General features: G+C 44.5%; 1 protein-coding gene across 2 annotated transcripts in view; it reads right to left on the bottom strand.

Moving 5' to 3' along the window:
• Positions 1–12,418: 12,418 nt before the first annotated feature.
• ARMC9 (armadillo repeat containing 9) overlaps positions 12,419–24,314 on the bottom strand; it is a 161,924-nt gene continuing 150,028 nt past the window's right edge. For both annotated transcript variants that reach the window (XM_077155412.1, XM_077155413.1), the window contains 2 exons: positions 19,268–19,372; positions 12,419–12,643 (listed from right to left, as the gene is read on the bottom strand). In XM_077155412.1, the coding sequence (XP_077011527.1) occupies positions 12,524–12,643; positions 19,268–19,372 (225 nt within the window). In that variant the 3' untranslated portion in view covers positions 12,419–12,523. The remainder of the gene's footprint in view (positions 12,644–19,267; positions 19,373–24,314) is intronic.

Below are 24,314 nucleotides of genomic sequence, written 5' to 3'. Positions count from 1 at the left end.
ACACACACTACTGATTTTTGCATGTTGACCTTTGTACCCCACTGCTTTGCTGAACTCATTTATTAGCGCTGGTAACTTTGTTGCAGATTTTCCAGAACTCTCTATGTGAAGAATCACGTCATCTGCAATAAGTGAAAGTTTTACTTCTTCTCTTGCCTAACTGCTCAGTACTATGTTGACTAACAGTGATTACAGTGGGCATCCTTGTCTTGTTTTATATCTTAGAGGGCAAGTTTTCAGTCTTTCACCATTGAGTAGGATGTGGGCTTTTCACATATGCACCTATCATGTTGAGTAAGTTTCCTTCTATTCCTATTTTTCGAAATGCTTTTATCAGGAAAGGATGCTGAATTTTGTCAGCTGCCTTTTCTGCATCAATTGAGATGGTTATGTGGTTTATTCCCCTTTGTTTTGTTCATGTGATGTATTACATTGATTGACTTTATGATAAACCACCCTTGTATACCTGGGATAAAACCCACTTGATTATGGTGTTTCATGCTTTTGATGTGCTGTTGGATTTAATCTGTAAGTATTTTTTTGAGGATTTTTGCATCTATATTTATAAGAGAAATTGATCTGTAATTTTATTTTCTTATAGTATATTTGTCTGGCTTTGGTATTAGGTTAACGTTGGCCTCAAAAGGATGAGTTAGGTAGTGTTCCTCATCTTCAATTATTGGGATGAGTTTGAGCAGAACTGGTATTATTTCTTCTTGGAAGGACTGGTAAAGAATTCATCGATTCTAGATTGAGGCAATCTGGTCCTGGGCTTTGCTTTGTTAGGAGGTTTTGTTTTGTTTTGTTCTTGGGTGCATGGGCTGGAAATCGAACTTGGGTCTCTCTTGGGAGGTTTTTGAGGACTGATTTAATCTTTTTACTTGTAATTGGTCTGTTGAGGTATTTTATTTCTTCTCGTCAGTGCACATTGTTCTTGTGTTTTAAGGAATTTGTTAGTTTCATCTAGGTTTTCTAATTTGTTGGCATACGGTGTTGTTCATAATAGCCTCTTATGATCCTTTTTATTTCTTTGAGGTCAGTAGAATGTTCCCCCTCTTTATTTCTGATTTTATTGATTTGCATCTTCTCTTTTTTCTCTTTTTCAGTCTAGCTAAGGGTTTGTTAATTTTATTGATCTTCTCAAAGAGTCAAGTTTTGGTTTTGTTAATTCTCTCTACTGTTTTATTATATTCAATTTTATTTATTTCTGCTGTAATCGTTATTTCTTTCCTTTTGCTTGCTTTGGGTTTAATTTGCTGTTATTTTTCTAGTTCCTCCAGGTGTTCAGGTAGGTCTTTGAATTTAGCTCCTCTTTTTTTCATGGTCTCTTTGATCTGGTCTTGATTCAAAAAAAAGGTGTCCAAAAATGATTATGCGTTTCATGGAATAAGTAATTTAGACAGCAGGCTTCTTTTCTTCTATGGTAAATTTCTTTTCTACTGCCTTCAACTGATTGAATTATCCTGTTGTGGAAGACATGCCTTAGTTGATCACAGATGTAATCAGCCACAACTGATGATTTACTACACCAGCCTTCCAGTTTATCAGCTAGCCACAAAATATCCATGCAGACCAGTGCTTGCCTGACCAGACAACTGGTCACTTGGCCAAGCAGATACCAGCTAACTAACAATCACAATGGTCTATTCTGGAGAATGAGCCATAATCACTTGAGAGAATGCATATTCTGCTGTTTTGGGGTGCAATGCTCTGTATATGTCTCTTAGATCTAGTTCATTTATCATAGTATTCAAGTTCTCTGTTTACTTATTGATCTTCCATGTAGATTTCTATTTATTGATGAGAGTGGTATCTCCAGATGTTATTGCAGAAGTGCCTCTTTCTCCCTTCAGTTTTGCCAGTGTTTGCCTCAAGAATTTTGTGACACTGTGGTTTGGTGCATAAATGTTTATGATTGTTATTTCTTCTTGGTGGATTGCCCCTTTTATTAATATATAATATCCTTATTTAACAGTTTTTTACTTAAAGTCTATTTTGTCTAATATTAGGATAGCTACCCCAGCTCTTTTTTGGTTACTGTTTACATGGAATATCCCTTTCCATCCTTTCACTTTCAACCTGTTTGTGTCTTTGGGTCTATGCTGAGTCTCTGGTAAACAATATATAGTTGGATCATGCATTTTAATCCATTCTTTCAACCTGTATCTTTTGATTGGGTAGTTTAATCCTTTAACATTCAGTGCTATCACCATAAAGGCAGTATTTACTTTGACCATCTCATCCTTTGGTTTTAATATCTATTTTTTGTTTCTGTTTTCCTTTATTGCAATCTCCTTTTCTTATAGTTGATCTTTTTTGATACATATGACTGATCCTCTTCCCATTTCTGTTTCTCTGTGTGTATATATATATGTATATGTATATATATTTTTTGGGGCGGCAGGGGATATATGGACCAAGAATTAAGTTCTGATCTCCCACGTGGCAGGTGAGAATTCTGCTGCTGAACTGTATGTGCACCCTCTTGTTTCTGTGTATTTACTTTTTTTTTTGTATGTTGTATGCCAGGGTTCACATTTCATTCTTTTTCCATGTGAGCATTCCATTATTGCAGCACCATTTGTTGAGTTTTTGTTTGTTTGCTTGTTTTTGGAAGTGCACGGGCTGGGAATTGAATCTGGGTCTCCCACAAGGCAGGTGAGAATTCTACCACTGAACTACCCTTGTACCACCGTGCTTCTGTGTATTAAAAAAAATTATTTGCGTGGTTATCCTGGGGTTTATATCATACAACCTAATCTATAGTCTATCAATTTGAAAAGATAATTTAGCTTCAGTAGCATATATATTCTCTGCTCCCATATTCCTCTATTTCCCCTCTATGTTGTTTCTATCCTACTTTAGCACTTTGTATTTTGCACATCCATTATCTGGAAATATGTCTTTTTCTTGTTCAATTGTATTCTGATTCTTATACAAATTAAAGAGTAGCGTATGTTGAGGATAGTACTATTGGGTTTTGCATTTACCCTTTTAGTTACTCTTTCTAATGACCTTCATTTCTTTACACGACTCCAAGCCACTCTCTTCTGTCTTTTCCTTTCAACCTGCAGAACTCCTTTTAGTAATTCTTGTAGGGCAGGTCTCCCTGGTGAACTCTCTCAGTTTCTGTTTATCTGTGAGTATTTTAAACTCTCCCTCATTCTTGAAAGACAGTTTTTCTGGATAAAGAATTTTGGCTGGCAATTTTTCTCTTTCAGTACCTTACATGTATCATACCTGCCTTCTTGCCTCTATGGTTTCTGACGAGAAACTAGCACTTAGTTTTATTGAGCGCCCCTTATATGTGACAAGCTGCTTTGCTCTTGCTGCTTTCAGAATTCTCTTTTTATCTTTGGCATTTGACATTCTGATGAGTATGTATCTTGGAGTAGGTCTATTAGGATTTATTTGTTTGGAGCATGTTGTGCTTCTTGATCAATATGTCTTTTGTAAGAGTGGGGAAATTTGCAGTCATTATTTCTCCAAATATTCCTTCTGCCCCTTTTCACTCCTCTTCTCCTTTTGGGAAACCTATGACGTGTGTGTTTGTGTGCTTCATGCTGTCACTCAAATCCCTGAGCCATAGATCATTTTTTTCTATTCTCTTCTCTATCTGTTCTTCTCACTGCATGATTTCAATTGTCCTGTCTTCTAGCTCTGATTCTTCCTTCTGCCTTTTCAAATTTTCTGTTAAATATCTCTAGTGTGCCTTTCAATCCCATAATTTGTTTTTTTATTCTTCCAAATTCTTCTTTATGCTCACACATTGTCTTCCTTATAATTTTTTATCTTTTTATGATATTTTACTTCATCTCCTTGAATTAACTTAGGAGAGTTATTAGAACATCTTTGATAAGTTTTTCCAACTCCTGAATCTCCTCTGAAAATTTAATTTGTTCCTGTTTTCTTCATATGGCTTGTGATTTTTGATGCTGTCTGGACAACTGATTCTCTTGATGGGCCACCTCCTCCTGTCCACGGTTTTACTGTTGGTTGGCTCTATGTTAAGGCTCTTCTTTGATGCTTGGTCTAACTGATCTAGACCTTTAGAAGAGTCTGTTTAATGTTCAGATTTTCTAAGCTCTTCATCCGATTCTTGCCCTGGATATGCTGTGCAATTTTTAAGACTTCACTTTTCTTGCGATTATTTCACCTCCAGAAGAGAGCTTACTTTTCTCTATTCCTTCTCTGGAAATCTCGATCCATTCTGCTTATTTTTGTGCAGACTTTTCTCCCCAGCTCCCATGATTTGTTTAAATTCTATCCCTTACTCAGTGTCATCCTTACACTTCGCAGTTCTGGGACCTGTCCTATTTTACAGCAGTTCAGTTTACTCCCCTCTCCCCCAACTCTTTTTTTTCTCTGTGAGGCTTTCCTGCCTCTGGATTCTTCCCAGTTAGGGGATACTGCCCCAGGGAGTCAGATGGGGTCAATCCAGAAAGGTGGGTCACTTCAGAAAAGTCTGTTTTGCCTTTAAGTGGTCTGGCCGACTGAAAATGGATTGGTCACAACAGTTCTAACAGGTCTTTCTATGGCGGGGTCTGTGGCATAATTTTATTCTTGGCCTGGTGGCTTAGTCTCTTTCTCTCCCTCCCTCGCCATTTTGGCACGTCCGGTTCTTCCAGACCTCTGAATTACAAGCCTCACCGGCGACTAGTGATGATGCAGTCTTGTCTCTCTAACCCTATTGGTCTTCTCCTTAGTCCTCCACCTACCCAACATCCTCTGCTACGGGTACACTCAGGAACAGCATCTCTATGGTCACAGTCACTCATCCGTCCTCCCTGTGTGATTGGCTACCCTCCCCTGGAGGCCACGCTCTAACTCCGCCTCTCCTCAAACTGTATATAATCCAGGGCTCACCGAGCCTCCTGGTCTTTTGCTTCTGGCGGCCCTGGCATAAGCGCCTACCAACAATAAAGCTACCTCGCTTCATGCCTTAATTGACTCGGCCTCCAGTCCTTTAGACCCGCAGCGAGGTCTCCTGCGCGCGCCCCTTGGACCCAGACCCCCGGCTCGAGCCCCTTTTCTGCGTGCGGCAGTGTCGTCTAGCAAGCAGTGAGAAGCTGAGGAGTAGAGGGTCCCTGATAGTTTAGCGGTTGGGCCAAACCGCAGGGGTCCCCCTCACCCCACCCCCTCCCCGGCCCCTCTGCATGCAGCACTCCTCAGCAGCTGGTGTCCAGCCTGGGTCTCTGCGGACTCAGGTCCCTGTACCTGGATATGCGTGGTGTTCTAACTCCCTGCTGTCGTTCGGTTTACAGTCTCTGTCTATGGTGAGAGGGACCTGGAACAGTGCGGCCTCTGTGTGAATCCCAAGCTGTGTGACTGATGTGATGAGGACAGACGGGGAGGGCAGACAGGAACTGACTGGCGGTCTGGGACGGACTTCCCCTACTGAAATTTTTGTGTTTCTTCTATTCAGTATTTGTGGAGGTGCTATCCAGTCCCTCCTGTCTTCCAGAGTTCAAATAAAATTTGTCCTTTTGCTAATCACCTTTTAGTGAAGGCATATTAATATTTATAGCGCTAATAAAACAAATATAAAATGACAGATGACCGAAGTTGGCAGAATCTCTAAAACTGTTCATCATTAAAAGACCCTCTGCTCAGTGCTTCTCCCCCAAGTCCCCACCCCATCCTCAGTACTCAGCTGTCCTCTAGCATGGTAACCGGCTGCACCACCTAAAACATGGCCCTGGACATTTCTGAGTCCAATTGTGAGTAGACTGTAAAAGTTCTCAGATGTTCCTCATGCTGGAACCTGACCTGCTCCTCTATTGTTTTTCCTATTTGAATTGGAGATTAGAGGCTTATCTGGCCTGCTCATAATCCTTGTAATTTCCTTTTGAAAATTAAAAATAAAAGCCAAGTTTGTACATTTCTGAGTTCTGTGTTTTTTCCTTGCATCTATAAACACCCTTATCCCACGTCAGTGTCTGGTGAACTTAACAAGATGCTTCAGAGAGGGTTTGGATCCCAGAAGAGCACACTGCTGGCTCGATTCAACCCTTTTCCCTGCAGCAGAACCTCTCAGCACCGGAATTTTAGATACCAAAGCTTGGTCATGGATCTACATTATTCCGAGATTCCCAGACCCGAGACTCACAGTAAACGTCTTCTCCCAATCACAGACACTTTGCCCAGACAGCGCCCTACGGGAGCAGCTGTCCCAGCGCGGAGAGGAAGCCCCGGGTCAGGCCAGGCCGTGTGACCTGAGGCCCGTGGGCCTGTGACTTGGGGTGATGCCTCCTCTCCTCCCGGCTGCGGGTGAGATCAAAGGGCTTCCCGGAGCAGGATCTGGGCTGCTTCCTCATTTTTGCAGTCCCAGCCAGGAGGGTGGCTCATAGAGGCTTAGGCAACAAATCTTCCCTTTTCACGGGAGAGGTCCTGGGAACTCCTGGGGTTTATGAAGAAAAATTTTTTTGGTGGAGGGAGGGGTCCGTACATATGTTCAATTTGTTCTGAAGAGGGAGGTCCTATAGCTTTCACCAGATTCTGAGCAGTATAAAAATTCCATCACTAGACATAAACTCCTAAGGCAACCACTAAAATATATGTATCTGCAAAAGCTCTTCCAACTGTATACTCTAGATATGCGCAATTTACCATATTTAAATTTTGGCATTTTAAAAAAAGAAACAATTTAAAGAATGGAAATAGCACTATTAGAAATATGGGGGTAAAATGATGAAAGGTATTGAAAGATGTTTTTGCAGGGAAATAGGATTCAGCGGTGAGGAAGGATAGGTCAGGAGACTGCTATTTTTCACGATAAAACTTACAGAGTGATTAGTTTTTAGAAACTTCTTTTATAAAAACCTGTGTATGTGTGTTACCTTGATTAAAATAAAAGTTAAGTAACTGAAAAAAAAGAACAAAAAAACCAAAAAAAAACGCCCTCCCTAGAGATCCACTCTCCCAAGAGGAAGCAGGGGTTTGGCATTCCAGCCACACACAGGCGTTGGGGAGCAGCCGGGGCCTGCCCCTCATTCTGTAGATGGGGAACTGGAGGGCAGAGGTGCAATGACTGCCCAAGGTCACTGCACAGGGAAGGGCCCGGGCCAGGACACCCCAAGGATTTGGTCCCTGGAAGTGGGAGCATGGACACATGCTGGGCAAAGGAAGAAAGAGAAATGTGGAGCTGGTCACCTGTGAGTGTGCCTGGGGACCATGAGTGTTCAGTTAGCTTTGAGTTTGGGGTTGGAAACCCCAAGCACTGCAGTTCCTTAAAACGAAAGCAGGCCTGGTGCCCAGAGAAGGGGATTCAGAGAAGTCCGGGTCAGGCCTGGGCCATGTGAACAGAGCCCGTGAGTCTCTGCAGGCTGGGGTGATGCCACCTCCCAGCTGTGGCCGAGATCAAAGGGCTTCCGGAGGAGGCATGCGCCTGCCTCCCTGGTCGGCCTGCAGCTCCCGCTCAGCTTTAGTTAGATTCCAGACAGCCCCAGCCCCAGGTCAGCCAGCGTGCTGCCCATGTGCTTACGTGAGGAGGAAGCGCGCAACTCGGGAGGACCTTTGCAGACCGGCAGGGGTGCCCGTGGCAGGGACTGCGGGCGGCCATTTCTGGTGTGTTGTGCCATCTGGGGAGAAACGGGATCATCTTCCAGCCTGGAGGGAAAATGGAAGAAAAGCAATAACTACAGAGAACCAGGAGATAGATAGTTGACCGCGGGCTACAGTGCAGTGTTACAAATGCGCGACCTGACGGCACCAGAGATGCCTTTGCTAAATTGACATTAGTGGATGAAGCAGCTTTTTAAGCCATGACAACAGGAGTCAGGGAGGAACAAGGGGAGAAGAAGTTTTCTTTTTTTACAAAACATCCTGAGCAATGCAGCAGAACAAGCCCTTTCTATTGTTTAACGTGGGCACCAAAGTTGGGGAGAACTGGCCAAGAGGCACCCGCCCAGGAGGGCTCGCAGGTTCTAAGGGCGCAGCCGAGCGTCCGCCCCTCTAACGCCCACCACCTGCCCACAGCACAGCAGTGGTTTGCTGCGGGACACATGATGGCAAGCACGTGGCCGTCATTCCCGGGTTCAATCGTACAAAACTGCTACTTTTGAATGTTCCTAATGGTCAGCATTGGCTATTCCATATGGTTCAGTTCAATGCAAGAGCCGAGTGGGCAGAGGGAGAAGCACGTGGGTGTGGGAGCCACAGGCCGCAGGGGCCCGGGAGAAAGAGGAGGGGGACGCTGGCCCTCTTGCCTCCCCGGCGGCGGGAGGGGCTTCCAAGGCCCCTGAACCCTGAGCTGGGGCATGCCAGGCTGCAGAAAAGGGAAAGGTTTTCAGCAGAGGCAACACAATGAGCAATGTGAAGAGGCAAAACACAACAGAAAGTCTCTGTTCATGCTGCCTGGTCACAGAGGGCTCAAGGCACCGCAGAGAAGGCATGGCCAGGGGCCCGGAGGGCAGCAGCAGGGCGGGAGGTTGAGAGGGCGCCGGGAGCTCCCAGGGCTGCAACGGGTAAGGGAGGCAGGTCACCCAGAAGGGCCTCGGGCCGCCAGGGATTTAGACTCTCCCAAGGGAAATGGTTTGAGATGCAGTGACCCGTGGTGATGCGCGGGAAGGTCATTTACCTGGAGGCAACAAGCAGCATGGGCGGGAGGGGTGCAGGGAGATGGGTGGGGGGCTCTGGCAGGGAGGGGGACACCAAGGCTGACGAGTCAGGAGAGCCTGGGGTTCTGGCCCCATTGTTGGGGGTGAATGTATCAACGCCATTCTCTGGGGTGGGGGCTCAGAAAGAAGACAGTGGAGTTGACCTAGGAAACGCTGCATTTGGGGGACCACGGGAACACATTCAGTGCTCAGGGGCAAGCCTGGGCCGGAGTTAGAGATTTGGGAGTGGGCGGTGTGAAGATGGTAATTGGAAGCAGAGGGCAGGCAGGGTGGGGAAGAGGTGCAGGGGCCTGCAAGACAGCTACCAGGGAGACGGGGTCAGCGATGGCAGCCATGGGCCATGTGACTGCAGCGACAGCAGCCTACCGAAGTAGCTGCCAGACTGTGCAGGGCTGGGAAAGGGGTGGAAGCAGTGGAGGCAGCCAAAGAGGGCCTGAGCTGGAGGAGAGCTGGGGGACACTGGAGAAGGGTGAAAAGCCATGGGAAAAGAGGCAGTGGCAGTGGAGGGTGAAGACAAGCAAAAGAGGTGTGAAATGATGGGGGCAAATTTGGATAGAATTTGGAGGAAAGAGCATCTAGAATTCAGCTTGGGCTGGATGACATCGGGGAAAATGGGGCACCTGATGAGGAGCTGTAAGAGTCCTTTATTTTCATCCTATTTTTATCATAATAAAACCAGCGTTTATCATGATAAATCTGGAAAATAAACAGAATACATAGAATGACCTACCCTTCCAGTATGTGGACACAACCACTATTAACATTTGACAGCCTTTCAAAAAATTTAATGCAAATATATACTAATAAAAAGCTTAACTGGGGCTTATTTAAGTGACTAATACGGCTAGAGCTACACTATTTTATAATTGGCCACTTATATACCGCTCCCTTCGCAATAAGTTGAGAGGCTTTTCCCACATCATTAAATACTCTTCTAAACCTTCATTTTCAGTAGTTATGTGGATATGTCATAATTTATGTAACCACCTCCTCTTGTGGCCTGTAGATTATTCCTCATTTTATAAATAATCCTGCAAATGAATACCTCTGTACACATGTGAGCACTAACGAGCACTTCTCATTGTAAACTAGCAGTGGAATTATGGACTTCAAAAGTACTAATATCTTGAATGCGTGTAATACATATTCTCGGAGTGCCCCCAAGAGACTGAGATTCTTGATTTAGCTACACTCCTGGCGGTGCAGGGTGATCGGAGGTGCTGGCTGTGGCAGAGAGCCACAGGAACTCTGTAAGTTCAGGCCGTGGCGGCTGCAGGGGAAAAGGGGAATGGTAAGCTGTGCGGCCGTCCCTCGCCTATTAACCACCCACTTTTCCCTACTAGCCTGGGGCTCTGGGTGCTTCTGAGGACAGGGACCATATCTCATTTAATTTTGCATAATTTGGTACCATGTGGTGCGCAGAAGTGACCAGTATTTGTTAAAATGACCTAACGGAGGGGACTGGGGACCGGCAACTGCGGCGTCTGAGGTTTCAGAAAATGTGGTGCTGTCAGTGCTCGGCAGGTTTGCGATAGCCAAAGACTTTGATGGGACCACCTCCAACAATCAGGGGACAGCCAGACAGGCCCCCAGGCATGGAAAATATCCTCTTTTTTCTCTCCAAAAAGCAGAACATCTGGCCCAAGAACGAACTACACTCATTGGTTAGATACTGGATTTATTAAATTCTTGTTATCCTTGTCTCTGATTAAAATGCTTGCATATCAGTGCTGCCTCTCTGTGAAGGTTTTGATTAAATTTTAAAAATTTAAATGATTAAAATTATTTTTTCAAATAATGATTTGTTGTCCTCTTCCCCATGTCAACCAAGATGAATTTTATTGGCTCCTGTTTCTACTTCCACTCAAAGAGATATTACATTTATAAACTGCATTTGCCTAGTAGTTGATGTCTGGCTGTACTCCGGACCAAGAAAAAAAAAAACAGACAAAAAAGCCCTCAGATATAAATGACATTTGGGGGAAAATTAGGGAAATTTGAGCATTGGTACAGATTATATAACATCATTGTTAATTTTCTTAGTGTGCCAGTACGGTTGTGTACAAGGATATTCTTATCATTAGGAGATGCAGGCTGAAGGTCTACAACTTTCAAATACTTTGGAAAATATTTGAGGGTAAATTATACATTATGCACACAGAGAAAAAGTAAGTGACAGAGGAAACGTGGCGAAGCATTAACCAGCGGAAGGGTGTGCACTGTAAGAGTCTTTCCATGTTTACGTAGGTAAAGAAAATACTTCTGTTGGTTTAACGTAGAAAGAAGCCTGATATTTGTTTATATTTCAGTAATAAAACATAAAAGGCTAGAAATACAAAGTCTACAGAAGTGAGTTTTGAAATCAAATCAAGCAGAGCTCATGGTATGGGCCTTGAAATATTTACAGGTCAAGTCCCAGGTGAGCAAGAGATCTCCCCCAGCACCCCAGCACCCCAGCACGCCCGGCAGCGCCAGCACAGAGCTCTTCCCTGGCAGGCATTTCTGTATTTGACTTGTTGTTACATCCCCAGAGCCTGGTTGTCTGCTTCTGTTCTGTACCCATTCTCTAGATGGGAAAACGGGGGGCTCCCAAACTGAGGAAGAGGCTTCTTTTCTCCTGCTTAAGGCAGTCGGCTGTGCTGGGGCACCCCCCAGGCCCCTTGGGAGACCAGACACTCTGGGTACCAGACTCAAGTTTTATTTATATAAATAGGGTAGGAGAAAGGCTGTGAAGAATGCGCAAAGTTTGGCAGCTAAAGATGCATATAGTTGCTTTAAAAATAATCTAAAATGGGGGGGGGGGATGTGAGGGTAGTTCAGTAGTAGAATTCTCACCTGCCATGTGGGAGACCCAGGTTCGATTCCCGGCCCTTGCACTTCCCAAACAAACAAACAAGCAAACAAACAAATGAAAAACCAAACCAAACAAAAATTCAACACATGGTGCTACATAAGGGGATACTCATATGGAAAAAGAATGGAATGTGACCCTCGCCATACAACATACAAAGAAAAAAAATCTAAAATAAGTGGACTGATGTCCTAACACCTTCCTCTGACAAGCACTGTCGCTATGATTAAGGTGTCTATTGAGGCTATTTTCTCTTATGGTGAAATTCAGTGAAATCTATTGGGAAAAGAAACAATGTAAAAACACTGCAATTATTTGGATGGTCTTTCTGATAGAAACAAAAAAGGAAACATCAGCGACGGGTATTAGAAACCTGCTGCTCTTTGGTACCCTGTGTTTGCTGGGGATCCGGGGTTATAGAGGTGAAGCCCCCCAAAGGCGAAGACCCCAAAGCTGTCAGCCTGGAGGCAAAAACTGCACTGACCCCAAAGAAAAAAATCATCTTTGTTTCCTGTTGTTCATCTGCTTATAACTGTACGTTCCCACTCTGGGTGGGTCAAGGGTGGGAAAAGAGCAGGTGACAGCCAGGACGGGCAGATCCTGCAGCACACCCAGTTTCCCAGTCCACCTGCTTCAACCCCAGGGAGACAGTGTCCCCGAGGGTGTGGTCTGGGGGGACTCAGATCACAACAGAGGACCTGGTGCCATGAGAGGCTGCAGGAAAGAAAGGACAGCAGCCCTTCAGGGCAGAGCCCTTTCTTTTGCAATTACATTGGCCAGTGCTTGTCTTCTCATGGGCAGAGGCTGGAAGGAGCCCTGGAGATCTGGTAATTCGACAACTTCACTTTTTGGAAGAAGAAACGTGGGTGGTGCTGGTGGTATGGTGGGAAACATCTTTTTTTATTTTCCCAGAAAACTCCAAAAAGATAATAAAGAGATAAATGCTGTTCAGTATGAATGCTTTATTTTTAGGTTTTTTAATGCATACATTTTACACTATAGTTAATCAAAATGAAGCTTAAGAAAAGAAGTTCCCGCCTCCTTTTGCCTGGACTTACGCTGGGTACCCGCTCCTGTGGCCGCCAGGAGTGACGGGCCTGCGTAGGGGCTCGTCGGTGCCCCACTGCCCGCCAGTCGGCCCCCTCCGCTTCATCTTCCCCGTGTTGGTCATGATCTGGTGGAAGGAAAAGGAAATGGGGCTCAAGAGTGCAACTGTTTGAGAGCCGACCTGGAAGGAGAACTTCTGACATTTAAAACTTCATCTAGAGTGACCAGAGGTGCTGCAAATAAACGAGGAAGGGCCATGTAATATTATTCAGATACGCAAAAATTTTTTTAGTTGGGAACCCCATTTAGATTTAGCAGTATAAATTAAAACAACAATCAAACCAAAGCAAAAGGAAAAGAAGACAATTGAATATACCAACTTACCCACCAGTGGAGAGGGGGTGGCTTATGAAAGTATAAAGGGAAAAAAGACCGATGGCTTTGGTTTAAAAAAAAAAAAAAGAACACTTTCTATATAATATATTAAAGGTAACCTAAATTAACAGGCAAACAAGAAAACTGGGAAGAAATGTTTGTAGCAAACTGAATAGATAAAAGGTTAAATTTTTCATTACATAAGGAGCTCTTATCAAATCAGTAAAACACCAAATAGATAATTGGGCAAAGAATTCACATAGTAAATTCACAAAACAAAGTATCATAGTAAATAGAAGGAAAAACTCTCATCTTCACTAGTAATTAGAAGCAACAACGTTAAAAAAAAAAGGTTACCATTCTTCAACTACTATGGGAGCAAGAATTAAAGAAACACCCATATCTATTGTTCGCAATAGTTTAGAAGGATGCTGCACTGCACTTCGAGACAGCTATTTTGGAAAGTAAGCTGTCATATCGAGTTGTAAAAATGCTAAGATCTTTGGGTATAAAAAATAGTGAAAGAATATAAAATATGGAAAATGTTAAATAAACAAGGTTATTATAAAATTATTATACAGTAAAACAGAAATAACTCAATTGTCCAGGAATAGAGGAATAATTAAATAAAAAATGACATATTCATTTGAAATATTATGTGGCTATTTACACTGATAAAGAATAGGCTATGAAGAACAATGTTTATCTAAAACAGTAGATTAAAAGCAGGTTATAATATCATACATAGACTATGCTTTCAATTATGTTAAAAGTGCTCACAAAAACCAGAAGGAATAGAGCACAAAACTGATGGCAGTGGCTCTATAGGGTAGTAGAATTCAGAATAATTCTTCTCTTTTCTCTATTTTCCAAGTTTCTGGAAAGTGGTAAAATTATGTTAACAATTAAGAAAAAGTGTTTAAAAAATAAATCACTGCAAAACTGGTAAGATCTAACTAAGGCCTGTGGCTCGCACCAAGGTTCCTCTCCCGGCTTGATGTAACTCCATGAGCTGGCACCCTGCGCGGAATGGGGTGAGGCCTATGGGGGCCTCTCTTGTTATTTCTGCAATTTCCTGGGACTCTTTAATTAAATAAAAAGTAAAAAAGAAATTAAAATAAACCATAACTGGGATCATTTTTTATTTCGTTTTGCTGAGAAGCTACTTGGATTTACCTAGCAGTTGAGGTGGGGGGAGGAAACAAGGGCCAATTGCCTAGGGAACTGGCTGGGCCTCACCCACCCGTGCTCTGGGACAGCAAGCAGCCCAGCTGCGCTCTGGTGTGGGAAGAGGAAAGAGACAGGAGGAGAGAAAAGGGGGAGGCCTCTACCTCCTAGGAGGAAGTGAGATACAAGCTTTTCAAGTTCCAAACTGCAGTTTCATCTCCTTTTATTTCTCTTGTGAGATGTGCCAACCTAGGATGCTGCAACTGCAAATGCTGTGTCCTGCCATCACCTCTTACCCTGCCCGGTCCCTGGGGTCAAGTTTACAGAGCAGGCCTCGAAGTTTGATTTTCAAAGACCCCTTAGGGCCACTCGTGCCTTCTCTTTTTCCCTTTCCATTTTGCCAGTCAGAAAGCCTTCCACAGTGGAGAGTTAAGAAGGCTAAGTCTCAAGTTACTGGGAAAAGGGAAATAGTTATTCTGTGGGTTCTTTCAATTCTGCGCGTCTTTCCTCCTCCTCACCCCTGCATTCCAAGCTCACTCCTTTCCAATTCCCTCCCAGAGGAGAGAGAACATGTCACTTATAGCGGAGGGTGTCTCAGACTTCTAAAAGCCCTGTCAGCTCCACCGTCTCCTTAGGACCTCGTAGTCTCAGCCGGGGGAATAACTCAAAATAGGTAGCATTTTTCCTCTCCCATGGCTGAGGAAACAGTCTGGTCTGTGGGCCAGAATTTCCTGGTGCATGCTCAGAAGGCCCAAGGAGGGGCTGTGGCAGAGAGGCCCACCTGGCAGGGCGGGGTCGCTGCCTTTCTGTCCATCCCTGAGGTTCAGTGCTTCCGGTTTTGCTCTCCTGCCACTGGGCTCGCAGCGCGGGCTTCAGAGCAACTCCTGAGCTCCCCAGGCCCTTCCTGGGGCCCCTCGTTGCAAAGGAGACTTTCTAGGCTGGAAGAATCTTACAGGGTATCTAGCCTGACAACCTGCTGAGGCAGAGCTGTTTCTATTGCATTCCACAGAAATGTTTCAGGAGCCGTGGAGAGAAGAGAAAACTGGTTCCTGGCACCCATGTACTTTCATCCAGAGAAACTCAGCTCATCTGTTACAGGTAACAGATGGAGATTTTGTTTGAAAGGATTGGCTACTAAAAAATACAGCATATAATTTAGCTGAATGCAATTTATGCAGTAGTACAAGTAGCTCAACACATGTTAATTTAGGTAAAAATATCTGGTTGCCATTTATTAATTTTTGAGTATTGGTGAATCACTTAAAGAAATTATGACACATTACAAGACATACAAGTAAGCAATATCTCATGTATCTATATGTATATGCAGAAAATAATCTGAAAGCCAAAGCAGACTACTGCTAGGTGCCTATTGGATATCCATTCTCTTCTTAACCCAGAGAACTCTGATTTTGTTGGCACAGCAAAGTCTACTCAGAAAGACTCACCTTCCCAGAGTCCCCTGCAACGAGGAGAGGCCACGTGACCCAGTTCTGGCTAAGAAGTAAGTGGAGGGGACCAGATGGCGCTGTGCGGAAAGCACTGAGGAAGGGGGCAGATTTGGCTGGCATGCATGATTGTCTGGGTTTCTTTCCTTCTTCATCGGAGGTTTGTGCCAGGAAAGCTGCACCTGGCAGCAGTAGGCACCAAGGACCTTCCGCCTCTGCTGGAGGCAGGAGCCAAAGGCCTGTGCTCTGTCCTCTTTGGGACAGGGGCGGCAGGAGCCAGCCAGGTTCCAGGGTCCCCCATCCTTTCCTGGCTCTGAGGCCCCAACCCCAGCCTGGCCCCCTGGGAGGGGCTGGCCTTACACCACACTCCAACTGACTCTACAGAATTCAGGTGGGGGAGAGCCACCCCCTCCACATGACAGAGGTGTTTCCTTTGCCAGGACTTCAGAACCCCTGAGGGGTGTAACAAAACATGCCCATTCCTGGGCTACCCCAAAGCTCAATTCCTAGAGGTGGGGAGAAAACCTGCACTTTAACAAGCACTTGAAGGGATTCTTAGGAAAAGTAAATAAATGTGGTCCCTCATCTCACTGAGGGGATAAAAGGAGGTATGAAGAAGGAGCAGTTCTTATTTGCTACTGGCACCCCCCCCCCCAAAATAACCCTAAGTTTCTTTAAATATTAGACCATACATGAATTACAAATATGTCATCATAGGAACTGTTTAAGCTTTTAAACACAGAACCCAATTCCAGAACATCCATAGCGCTTCCAGAAGAAGGGAGAGTGCTGTGGTAAAGAGCAAGCAGGCTTGTTCAACACTGGAGAAAGTGACTTGATCCTCTAGGCCTCAGTTTCCCAAACTATAAAATGTGGATACTGGCAGAATTTACCTGAAAATTTGTTGGGAGGATTAAATTAAGGACCGGGTCCGTACTGGATTAATTTAAGAAGTGCCTATTACTGATGTTCAAGGTAATTGCACAGTCAATTCAAACTTTAAAAATAAGAATGAAATGCTGGGATTCCAGAATTCTGTTCTAATTAACTGTAGTGATGAAGATATTTAAATAGGGACATTCTTTTTAGGAAAAACTAAATGATTACTCAGCACAGTGTGGAGGATACTAAAGAATTCACAAATACCTAAGGAGGGGGAAGGTGGCAACTTGTCAGCCTTGAACTGTTGATGTTTATCACCTAAAAAAGAAATTGTGGCATCCTGCTTTTCATCAGAATTATTAATAAGAATACATTTCACGTGACACCCACCCCTCTCCAAGCTGAGAAAAAGTGATTTCTCTTGTCACAGCGTTGGGGGTCCCCCGTGGTGCCTGGGCACTGTAGGCAGCCTGGGTTTCTCCGTGTAGGAGGTAGGCGTTCAGACTTGGGGATGGGGCCGGGGGGTAGTGCAGGGAAGGGACAGCTGTAAAATGCTCGTGAGCAGCACGGCGCAGTGGGTGAGCTTGTGGGTCCAGACATTTGGGGGACACCCAAGAAAGCTGTCTCAACTGTACCTCCACCCTTACCCCCTTGCTAGAGGTTTCTTAAATCGCTGGGGTACGTGACAATCAACTGCTGGGTTATGGTTAAGGAGATCTGGGTGGGCCCCGATTCTGTACTGTCACCCACATTCAGTGGTCAAGGCCCCTGAGGGAGGCTGGCTGGGGGCCTCCCAGCTCTGAAGCTCAGGGGCCACGCCCCCTCCTCACCCCCACTCCCCAGTCCCCACACCTGACCGCTTTTTTGTTTTGTGTCTTCTTGTGTTAAACTTGTGGAAGGTGGCAGCGGTGCCTTAAACCTCCTGGGCATTTTGCTGTGTGTTGGCCAAATGCTACAGGCTCGATAAAAACTTTTTTGGGCGCAGTTTTGAGAGAATGTTTCATGGAGTCAACAACTTTTGACTCACGCTGAAAAACTGACACTATCATATCCGTGTGGGCACATATTCCCCAGTGAAATGTCTTGTCTTTGGCAGGCACCTCATTTGTCGTGAGCAGTTATAAAGGTAAGAACTTGGAGTCCTCGCGGGTACAACAAAATTAAAATGTGTGGTGAGGAAAAATGTCCTTTCCTTTGAAATCACTGCCCCAGCACATGGGGATTGCTGGGCTGTCAATTCCAAGCCACAATACTGGGCAACTGAGGGCAGCCTAGGGTGACTAAGGCAGCAAAAGTGCGCATGTCCTAACACATCAGGGATTGCTGCTCTAGACACTAAGATTTCTGGTAAAGTTTCAAGATGTTTATATTCTGAGAGTCTCAGGTGGCTGGTCTCCATGTCTCATTCTTGTCGCTCACATCTCTACTGCAAGGCAACTGATGCCAGTGGGACAAGTAAGCATGTGGGGAACTTCTTTTTGCCGTACTGCAAATATCTCCATCTGGTAAAAGGGTAGTGAGTACCCATGCACTATGGGGACGGGGGGCTGCGTGCCACGCTGAGGACACCATTTCCGGATGCCATGAAATCGGCCTTCCCGATGGACCCCCAGGCCCTCTGCTCCTCGCCAATTTGCTCAGTTATATAAGAACAACCAGCGTGTTCCTTGTCTGTTTGTTAAGTCTTCACCACGTGAGCACAAGAGCTCTGTTGGGCGTGACTTGGGACAAAGCTCCCATCCTTGCTGAAGCTCCTTCGCCTGCCTGTGTGACTGTGCCCAGGGGACGCCGGGGCAGGGACAGATGCTACCACATGCACGTTGAGGAGGCTGTGCCCACTGGCCTCCTCCCGGTTTCCTTCATCACCTGTCCCCTGAGCAGGAGCATCTTGCAGATCCTCTTAAACGTGCAGCCCTCTCAGAGGACAGTGCTTCCTCAGAGCCAGCACCCTCCCACGGGAGAAGAGGGGCGGTGCATGACTCGCGCCTTCCACTGAGAATTTGGAGCCCCGGGCCTCCTCACCTTTGCCCTTCCTCTCCCATCCCCCAACTTGGTCTACTGTAAACTGAGCCCCCGCAGTCGGGTCAGGCCCCTGGGACCCTTGATACACTCTAAGGACAGTGCCCAGGCCCACCCAGCAGGCTCTGTTCCTGCCACATGTGTGTGTGTGCGTGTGACTGTGGTTTCCTGGCACCCAGCCTCTCTTCTTTCACTCTAAACCCCTGCAGCCTCCTTTCCATGAAGTAGCCTGACGGAAAACATAAGCTGAGACAGAAAAACGTAAGGTGAACTGAGTCTTAGCCCTCCAATGGTCTTGCAGCTCAAACGGAGCAGAATCCCACAGGTGCCATGCCCTGAAAGGATCTGTGAGTGTGTTTCTGGCATCCTCCAGGCTTGAGTCCGACCACTCTGTTGCACGCCCCGCACAAGTGCAGGACTCTGGAGGGTCCCTCAACCATGCAGAAGGGACGAAGGCAGGGGACAGAGGGTAAGCCATGAGGGCCTGGTCTGGGAGGCACATGGTTAAGGGAAGACCCTTCTGCGCCGACACGCTCCTGGGAAGAGCCAGCTCCACATACCATCTTTTTCTTTTCTGCATCACTATCTTGGCCAGCCCACTGCAACTAAGGATGTGTCACGCAGACCCTGGCATGTGCCTTTAGGTCTATTTCTCCCAGACACTCTTCCGCACAACAGCTAATCTACTGGTGACATGTAGCTGGAGGCAAAGGGCCTGTCAGGGCCACTGAAAGCAGAGTGACTAACACAGACTTTCTCATAAACACAGCACTGTAACAAACACAACCAAGCCCTTATGTGTTACTGAAAATGCCAACTACGTCCACGGTTCATGTATCCACCCCTCCACAGGCACTTACTCCCAGGTACTCCGTGGTCAGCAGCTTCTCGCCCGAGAGTTCTCCATGCTGGGGCTGGATCAGTTCATCTTTGTCTAGATCAGCTTCCAGAGTGTCATGGTCCTCCTGTTTCCAAGGAGATGTGGGGTCAGAGGTTGGGACACTGCCAGTGGTGCCCAGAGCAGTGTACCCAAATTTGCCATTCCCTTGTGCAGCAGCTGAGAAATGAGAGGCCTTAGACCAGCCACTGTAACTCACAGTTTATATTTCAAGGGGTCTCTTGGGTCAGCCCTCTGCTCTGAATCTCTGGAGGACACTGAAAAGTGAAAGCAGTCCCCCTGAGGAAGACTGGCACCTCACTGACACTTTCATGGCCACAGAAGTAAAGGGGTGCATTCAGGCTCTTAAGAGGTCTCCTAGTCAGAGTTCTCAGAATGCTCTCCATGAGGTCAAGGTGCCACGTGGCCAGCCAAGTCTTTCAGTCTACAAATCACTTTTAAGCACCTTCACAAGCACAGGCCCTATGGAGGATACAGAATTGTACACTATAGGCTTGCTCTTCTCAAGTAGCTTGTGGTCAGTAAGTAAGAAGACTCAGTAAGAAGAGAAGAGTTGATGAGCTTCTGGGAAGATGGAGTAGATGTAGCTTTCCCTACTCCTCCTGCTACATACAATAAAAATCCTGGGAGTAACATATAAAACAATCATAAGAAGATCCTGAAAGGTGGAGAGAAAGCAGACCAGTTGGGGACTAGGAATTGAAGGAACCACATGGTAATAAGTTCTCTGGTATTCTTTTTGTCTTATATATCCCAGACTTGGGGCTCAAGAGGCCACCAACCCAGAAACAGAGTGCAGACAAAAAAGTCCCCCAACAAGCCTGTTCTCTCCAACCAAAGGACCAGGAAAGGTGGAGCCTAGCGAGACAAGACTTTTAGAACATAACCAACCACTACAGAAAAAACTGCAGCCAACCATATCAGAAAGGGCTGAGCAGGGAGCCTAGACTTCCTCTACCCTCAACTGGTTGTAACAAGGCGCCTGCACCCCTGCCTGGGGATGTCAGAGAAGACAAGTAGGGAGTGGGAACTTTTATTCCAGTGGTGACAGTAGAGACCATGTGGAGGGCCTGGATTTCCACTTCCATCTGGAACTAACAAGCAACCTTCCCTCTCCTCTGTTGGAGTGGTATTAGAGGAGCCTGGTAAAAAGTCCCGATTTGCACCACCAACTATCATGTCCCTGTAGAGTCACTGAAGACCACATGGGGAACCAGGACTCCACCTCTGCCCTATAACAATAAGGAGCTTCCCCAACTGGGTTTCAATGGAGAATGAATGGGAGACCTGGACTTCTACCTACACCTGGCTGTAATGCAGTGGTGTCCTCTCTTCTGCTGCTGAAGCAGTGTCAGAAGAAGCCAGCAAAAATAAGAAGGTTTAAGTAAGACCCAGAGTCTCATAACATAATACCCAAAACATTCAGTTTTCCATCAAAACCATTCATCATTCTTAGAACCATCTCAATTTGAGTGAAAAAACACAATAGATTCTATCATCAACATGACAGAGAAGCTGGAATTATTTGACATAGATTTTAAAACAACCATCATAAAAATGATTCAGTGAACAAATACAAACATTCTTGGAAGAAATGAAAAAATAGAGAATCTCAGCCAAGAAATAGAAGATATAAAGAAGAACCAAATAGAAATTTTAGAGCTAGAAAATTTCAATTCAATATCCGTAAGAAAAAAAACTTAATGGCTAGGCTCAGCAGCAGAATGGAGGGGACAGAGGAAAGAAGTGGTGAGCTGGAAAACAGTATGAGAGACATTAATCAGTCTGAACACTAGAGAAAAATAGACTGAAAAAAATGAACAGAGTCTCAAGGATCTGTGGAACTGAGAACCCAGGGTCCCTGCTGTCCAAGACTGGTCCCTGCGGCCAGGTGCTTCGCTGGGACCGAGCTTAGCCAAGCAGAGACAGTGAAAGGCAGGAGGGCAGCAACATGTTCTACAGTCCACAGTCCAGTCCCTTTCTCTCTCTTTCTGTCCTTCTTGTCCCACCTGGGGACATGAGGTGCATGGTCAGTGCTGCAACCCAACCGCTAATCCTGACGTATTCTCCATAGTGAGGCAGCTGCCTTTTCCTCCTGCTGTGTCACCTGAGTTGACACCACTGCCAAGTGCTAGCATATATGCCATCCTGAAATTTCACTTGGGGTTCTTAAGGTTTATGTTATCTGTTGAGACCCCACCCCAAGGTCAACACTGGGCCGAGCCTATGAGATTGAAGCCATTGTGTTGGCTCAGAGTTTAGTTTATTAAAATATCAACATCTTACTAGTCAAATAATATGTGTACATTATATGATTATTTTAGGAAAAGGCCTGCCTACTTATGACCCAAGCAGCGGGGGTTGCAATCTGAGTGATGGTGGGGAGGGCAAGGGGTCATATTTCATCTGCAGCTCCTTCTCCAGGGAACAAAGCCCTGGAGGCACCAGCTGGAAATGGCATATGAATCAGTTTCATGGAGGTATTGGCCATTTACCCACTTCCCTGCCAGGATGGAATATGAAACGTTAAAGACAAAACAAATGTCCATATTCCATCTCAAAGAGAAAGAAACGGTCAATGGCTAACCTCAGTCAATACTAGCAAAAGTACTGCTTTACCCTTGACAACAGGTACAGATGTAGAACAGATCATTTGCCAAATCAACCTATACATAACACATTCTTCCAACAATACATTCTCAATCACTAGTTAAAGCTTGCTTGCTTAATTTATTTAAAAACAAGTTAATATGGGATTCACTTAAAAAACAACACAATCCTGTTTTAAGGAAAAAAAACCCTTAAATTCCAAATCTAAAAATTTTTTGAAAAAGATCTAAGGTGATACCTTGTTTCATTTTCTTCGTTACATGGGCAGGTACCAGAAGACAGGTGAGGGATATCTTGTTTCTTAACTGCTTATTTTTTTTTTTTTGCTGTTGTTGTTTCTCCTTTTTCTTTTACTTATTTTAATTTTTTTTCTTTTTTAAAAATTAATTTATTTTTTAAACATAACAACATACAAATATGAACATGCTTACCATATGATCATTCTGTTCTTGATATATAATCAATAACTCACAACATCATCATATAGTTGTATATTCATCATCATGATCATTTCTTAGAATATTTGCATCAATTCAGAAAAAGAAAAAAGAAAAAAGATCACATACATACCATACCCCTTACCACTGCCTTTCATTGATCACTAGCATTTCAATCTACTAAATGTATTTTAACATTTGTTCCCCTATTATTTATTTATTTTTAATCCATATGTTTTACTCATCTGTCCATGCTGTAGATAAAAGGAGCATTAGACACAAGGTTTTCACAATCACACAGTCACACTGAAAAAGCTGTATCATTATACAATCATTTTCAACAAACATGGCTACTGGAACACAGCTCTACATTTTCAGGCACTTCCCTCCAGCCTCTCTATTATACCCTACCTGAAAAGGTGATATCTATATAATGCATAAGAATAACCTCCAGGATAACCTCTTGACTCTGGAATCTCTCAGCTATTGACACTTTATTTTGTCTCATTTCTCTCTTCCTTTTTCTGGTTGAGAAGGTTTTCTCAATCCTTTGATGCTGAGTTCTACCTCATTCCAGGATTTCTGTCCTATGTTGCCAGGAAGGTCCACACCCCTGGGAGTCATGTCCCACATAGAGAGGGGGAGGGCAGTGAGTTCGCTTGTCATGTTAGCTGAGAGAGGCCACATCTGAGCAACAAAAGAGGTTCTCTGGGGGTGATTCTTAGACCTCATTCTAAGTAGGCTTAGCCTATCTTTTGCGGGGATAAGTTTCATATGAACAAACCCCAAGACTGAGGGCTAGGTCTATTGCTTTGGTTGTCCCCATTGCTTGTGAGAATATCAGGAATTCTCCACATGGGAAAGTTGAATTTTCCCCTTTCTCACCATTTCCCCAGGAGACTTTACAAATACTTTTTTTATTCACTGTTCAAATCACTCTGGGGGTTTATCAGGACATCACTCTGGACAAACCTATAAAATCTCATGCCCTACTCAAGGTTCCACGTGCTTATGGTGTTCAATTAAACTGTCTATATAAGTTATATTAGGAAATGCACTAGTCAAAATAGAAATTTTGTACCAAATAAACATTTTTCATTTTTTGCTTTAGTCTAACACATAAGTTAAAGTTTTAAAATATGAATTACCATCTATTTTCAACACCCTGCAGTATTGACATTCCTTTGCTCTTCTTCATGCAAACACATTTTAAAATTTGTACATGTAGTCATTATCATTATACACTCTAGGCATGCCTAGATTACACCACCTCAGTCTTTATCGCCTATCTTTCCTTCTGATTTCATTTGTGCCCCCAGCCCTCCTCCCTCTATCATTCTCACATTCAGCTCCATTCAGTGTACTAACATTATTGTATTACAGTTAGGTAGTATTGTGCTGTCCATTTCTGAGTTTTTATAACCAGTCCTGTTGTACAATCTGTATCCCTTCAGCTCCAATTACCGAATATCTTAGCCTATTTCTATCTCCTGATGGTCTCTGTTCTCAACTGAAATTCTCCAAGTTCATTCACTAATGTTAGTTCATATCAGTGAGACCATATAGAATCTGTACTTTTGTTTCTGGCTAATCTCACTCAACTGCTTATTTCTTTTTTTTTTTCCAGATCAACTGCTTATTTCTTAATGTTTCTTTTTCTTTTCTTTTCTTTTCTTTTTTCACATGGGCAGGCACCAGGAATCAAACCCGGGTCTCTGGAATGGCAGGTGAGAACTCTGCCACTGAGTCACCTTGGCCTACCCTTAATGTTTCTTTTTTAATTAAAAAAATAAATTGTTTTTAAATTAACAGTACTTTATTTTCTGCGCTTGTTTCTGAATATCTACAGCTCATTTTAACTTGAATCCCAGTTTAATAATGAAGTCTGGGGTCAGAAATGAGACCCAGGGCACCATGGCTGACCCACTCACAATGCAGAGAATTTGCTTCTTCTGCCTCAGT

Source organism: Tamandua tetradactyla, chromosome 3, assembly GCF_023851605.1.
Source record: "Tamandua tetradactyla isolate mTamTet1 chromosome 3, mTamTet1.pri, whole genome shotgun sequence".
Taxonomy (NCBI): Eukaryota; Metazoa; Chordata; class Mammalia; order Pilosa; family Myrmecophagidae; genus Tamandua; species Tamandua tetradactyla.
The sequence above is the reverse complement of the archived record's forward strand: the minus strand, read 5'-3'. Positions and strand labels throughout refer to the sequence as shown.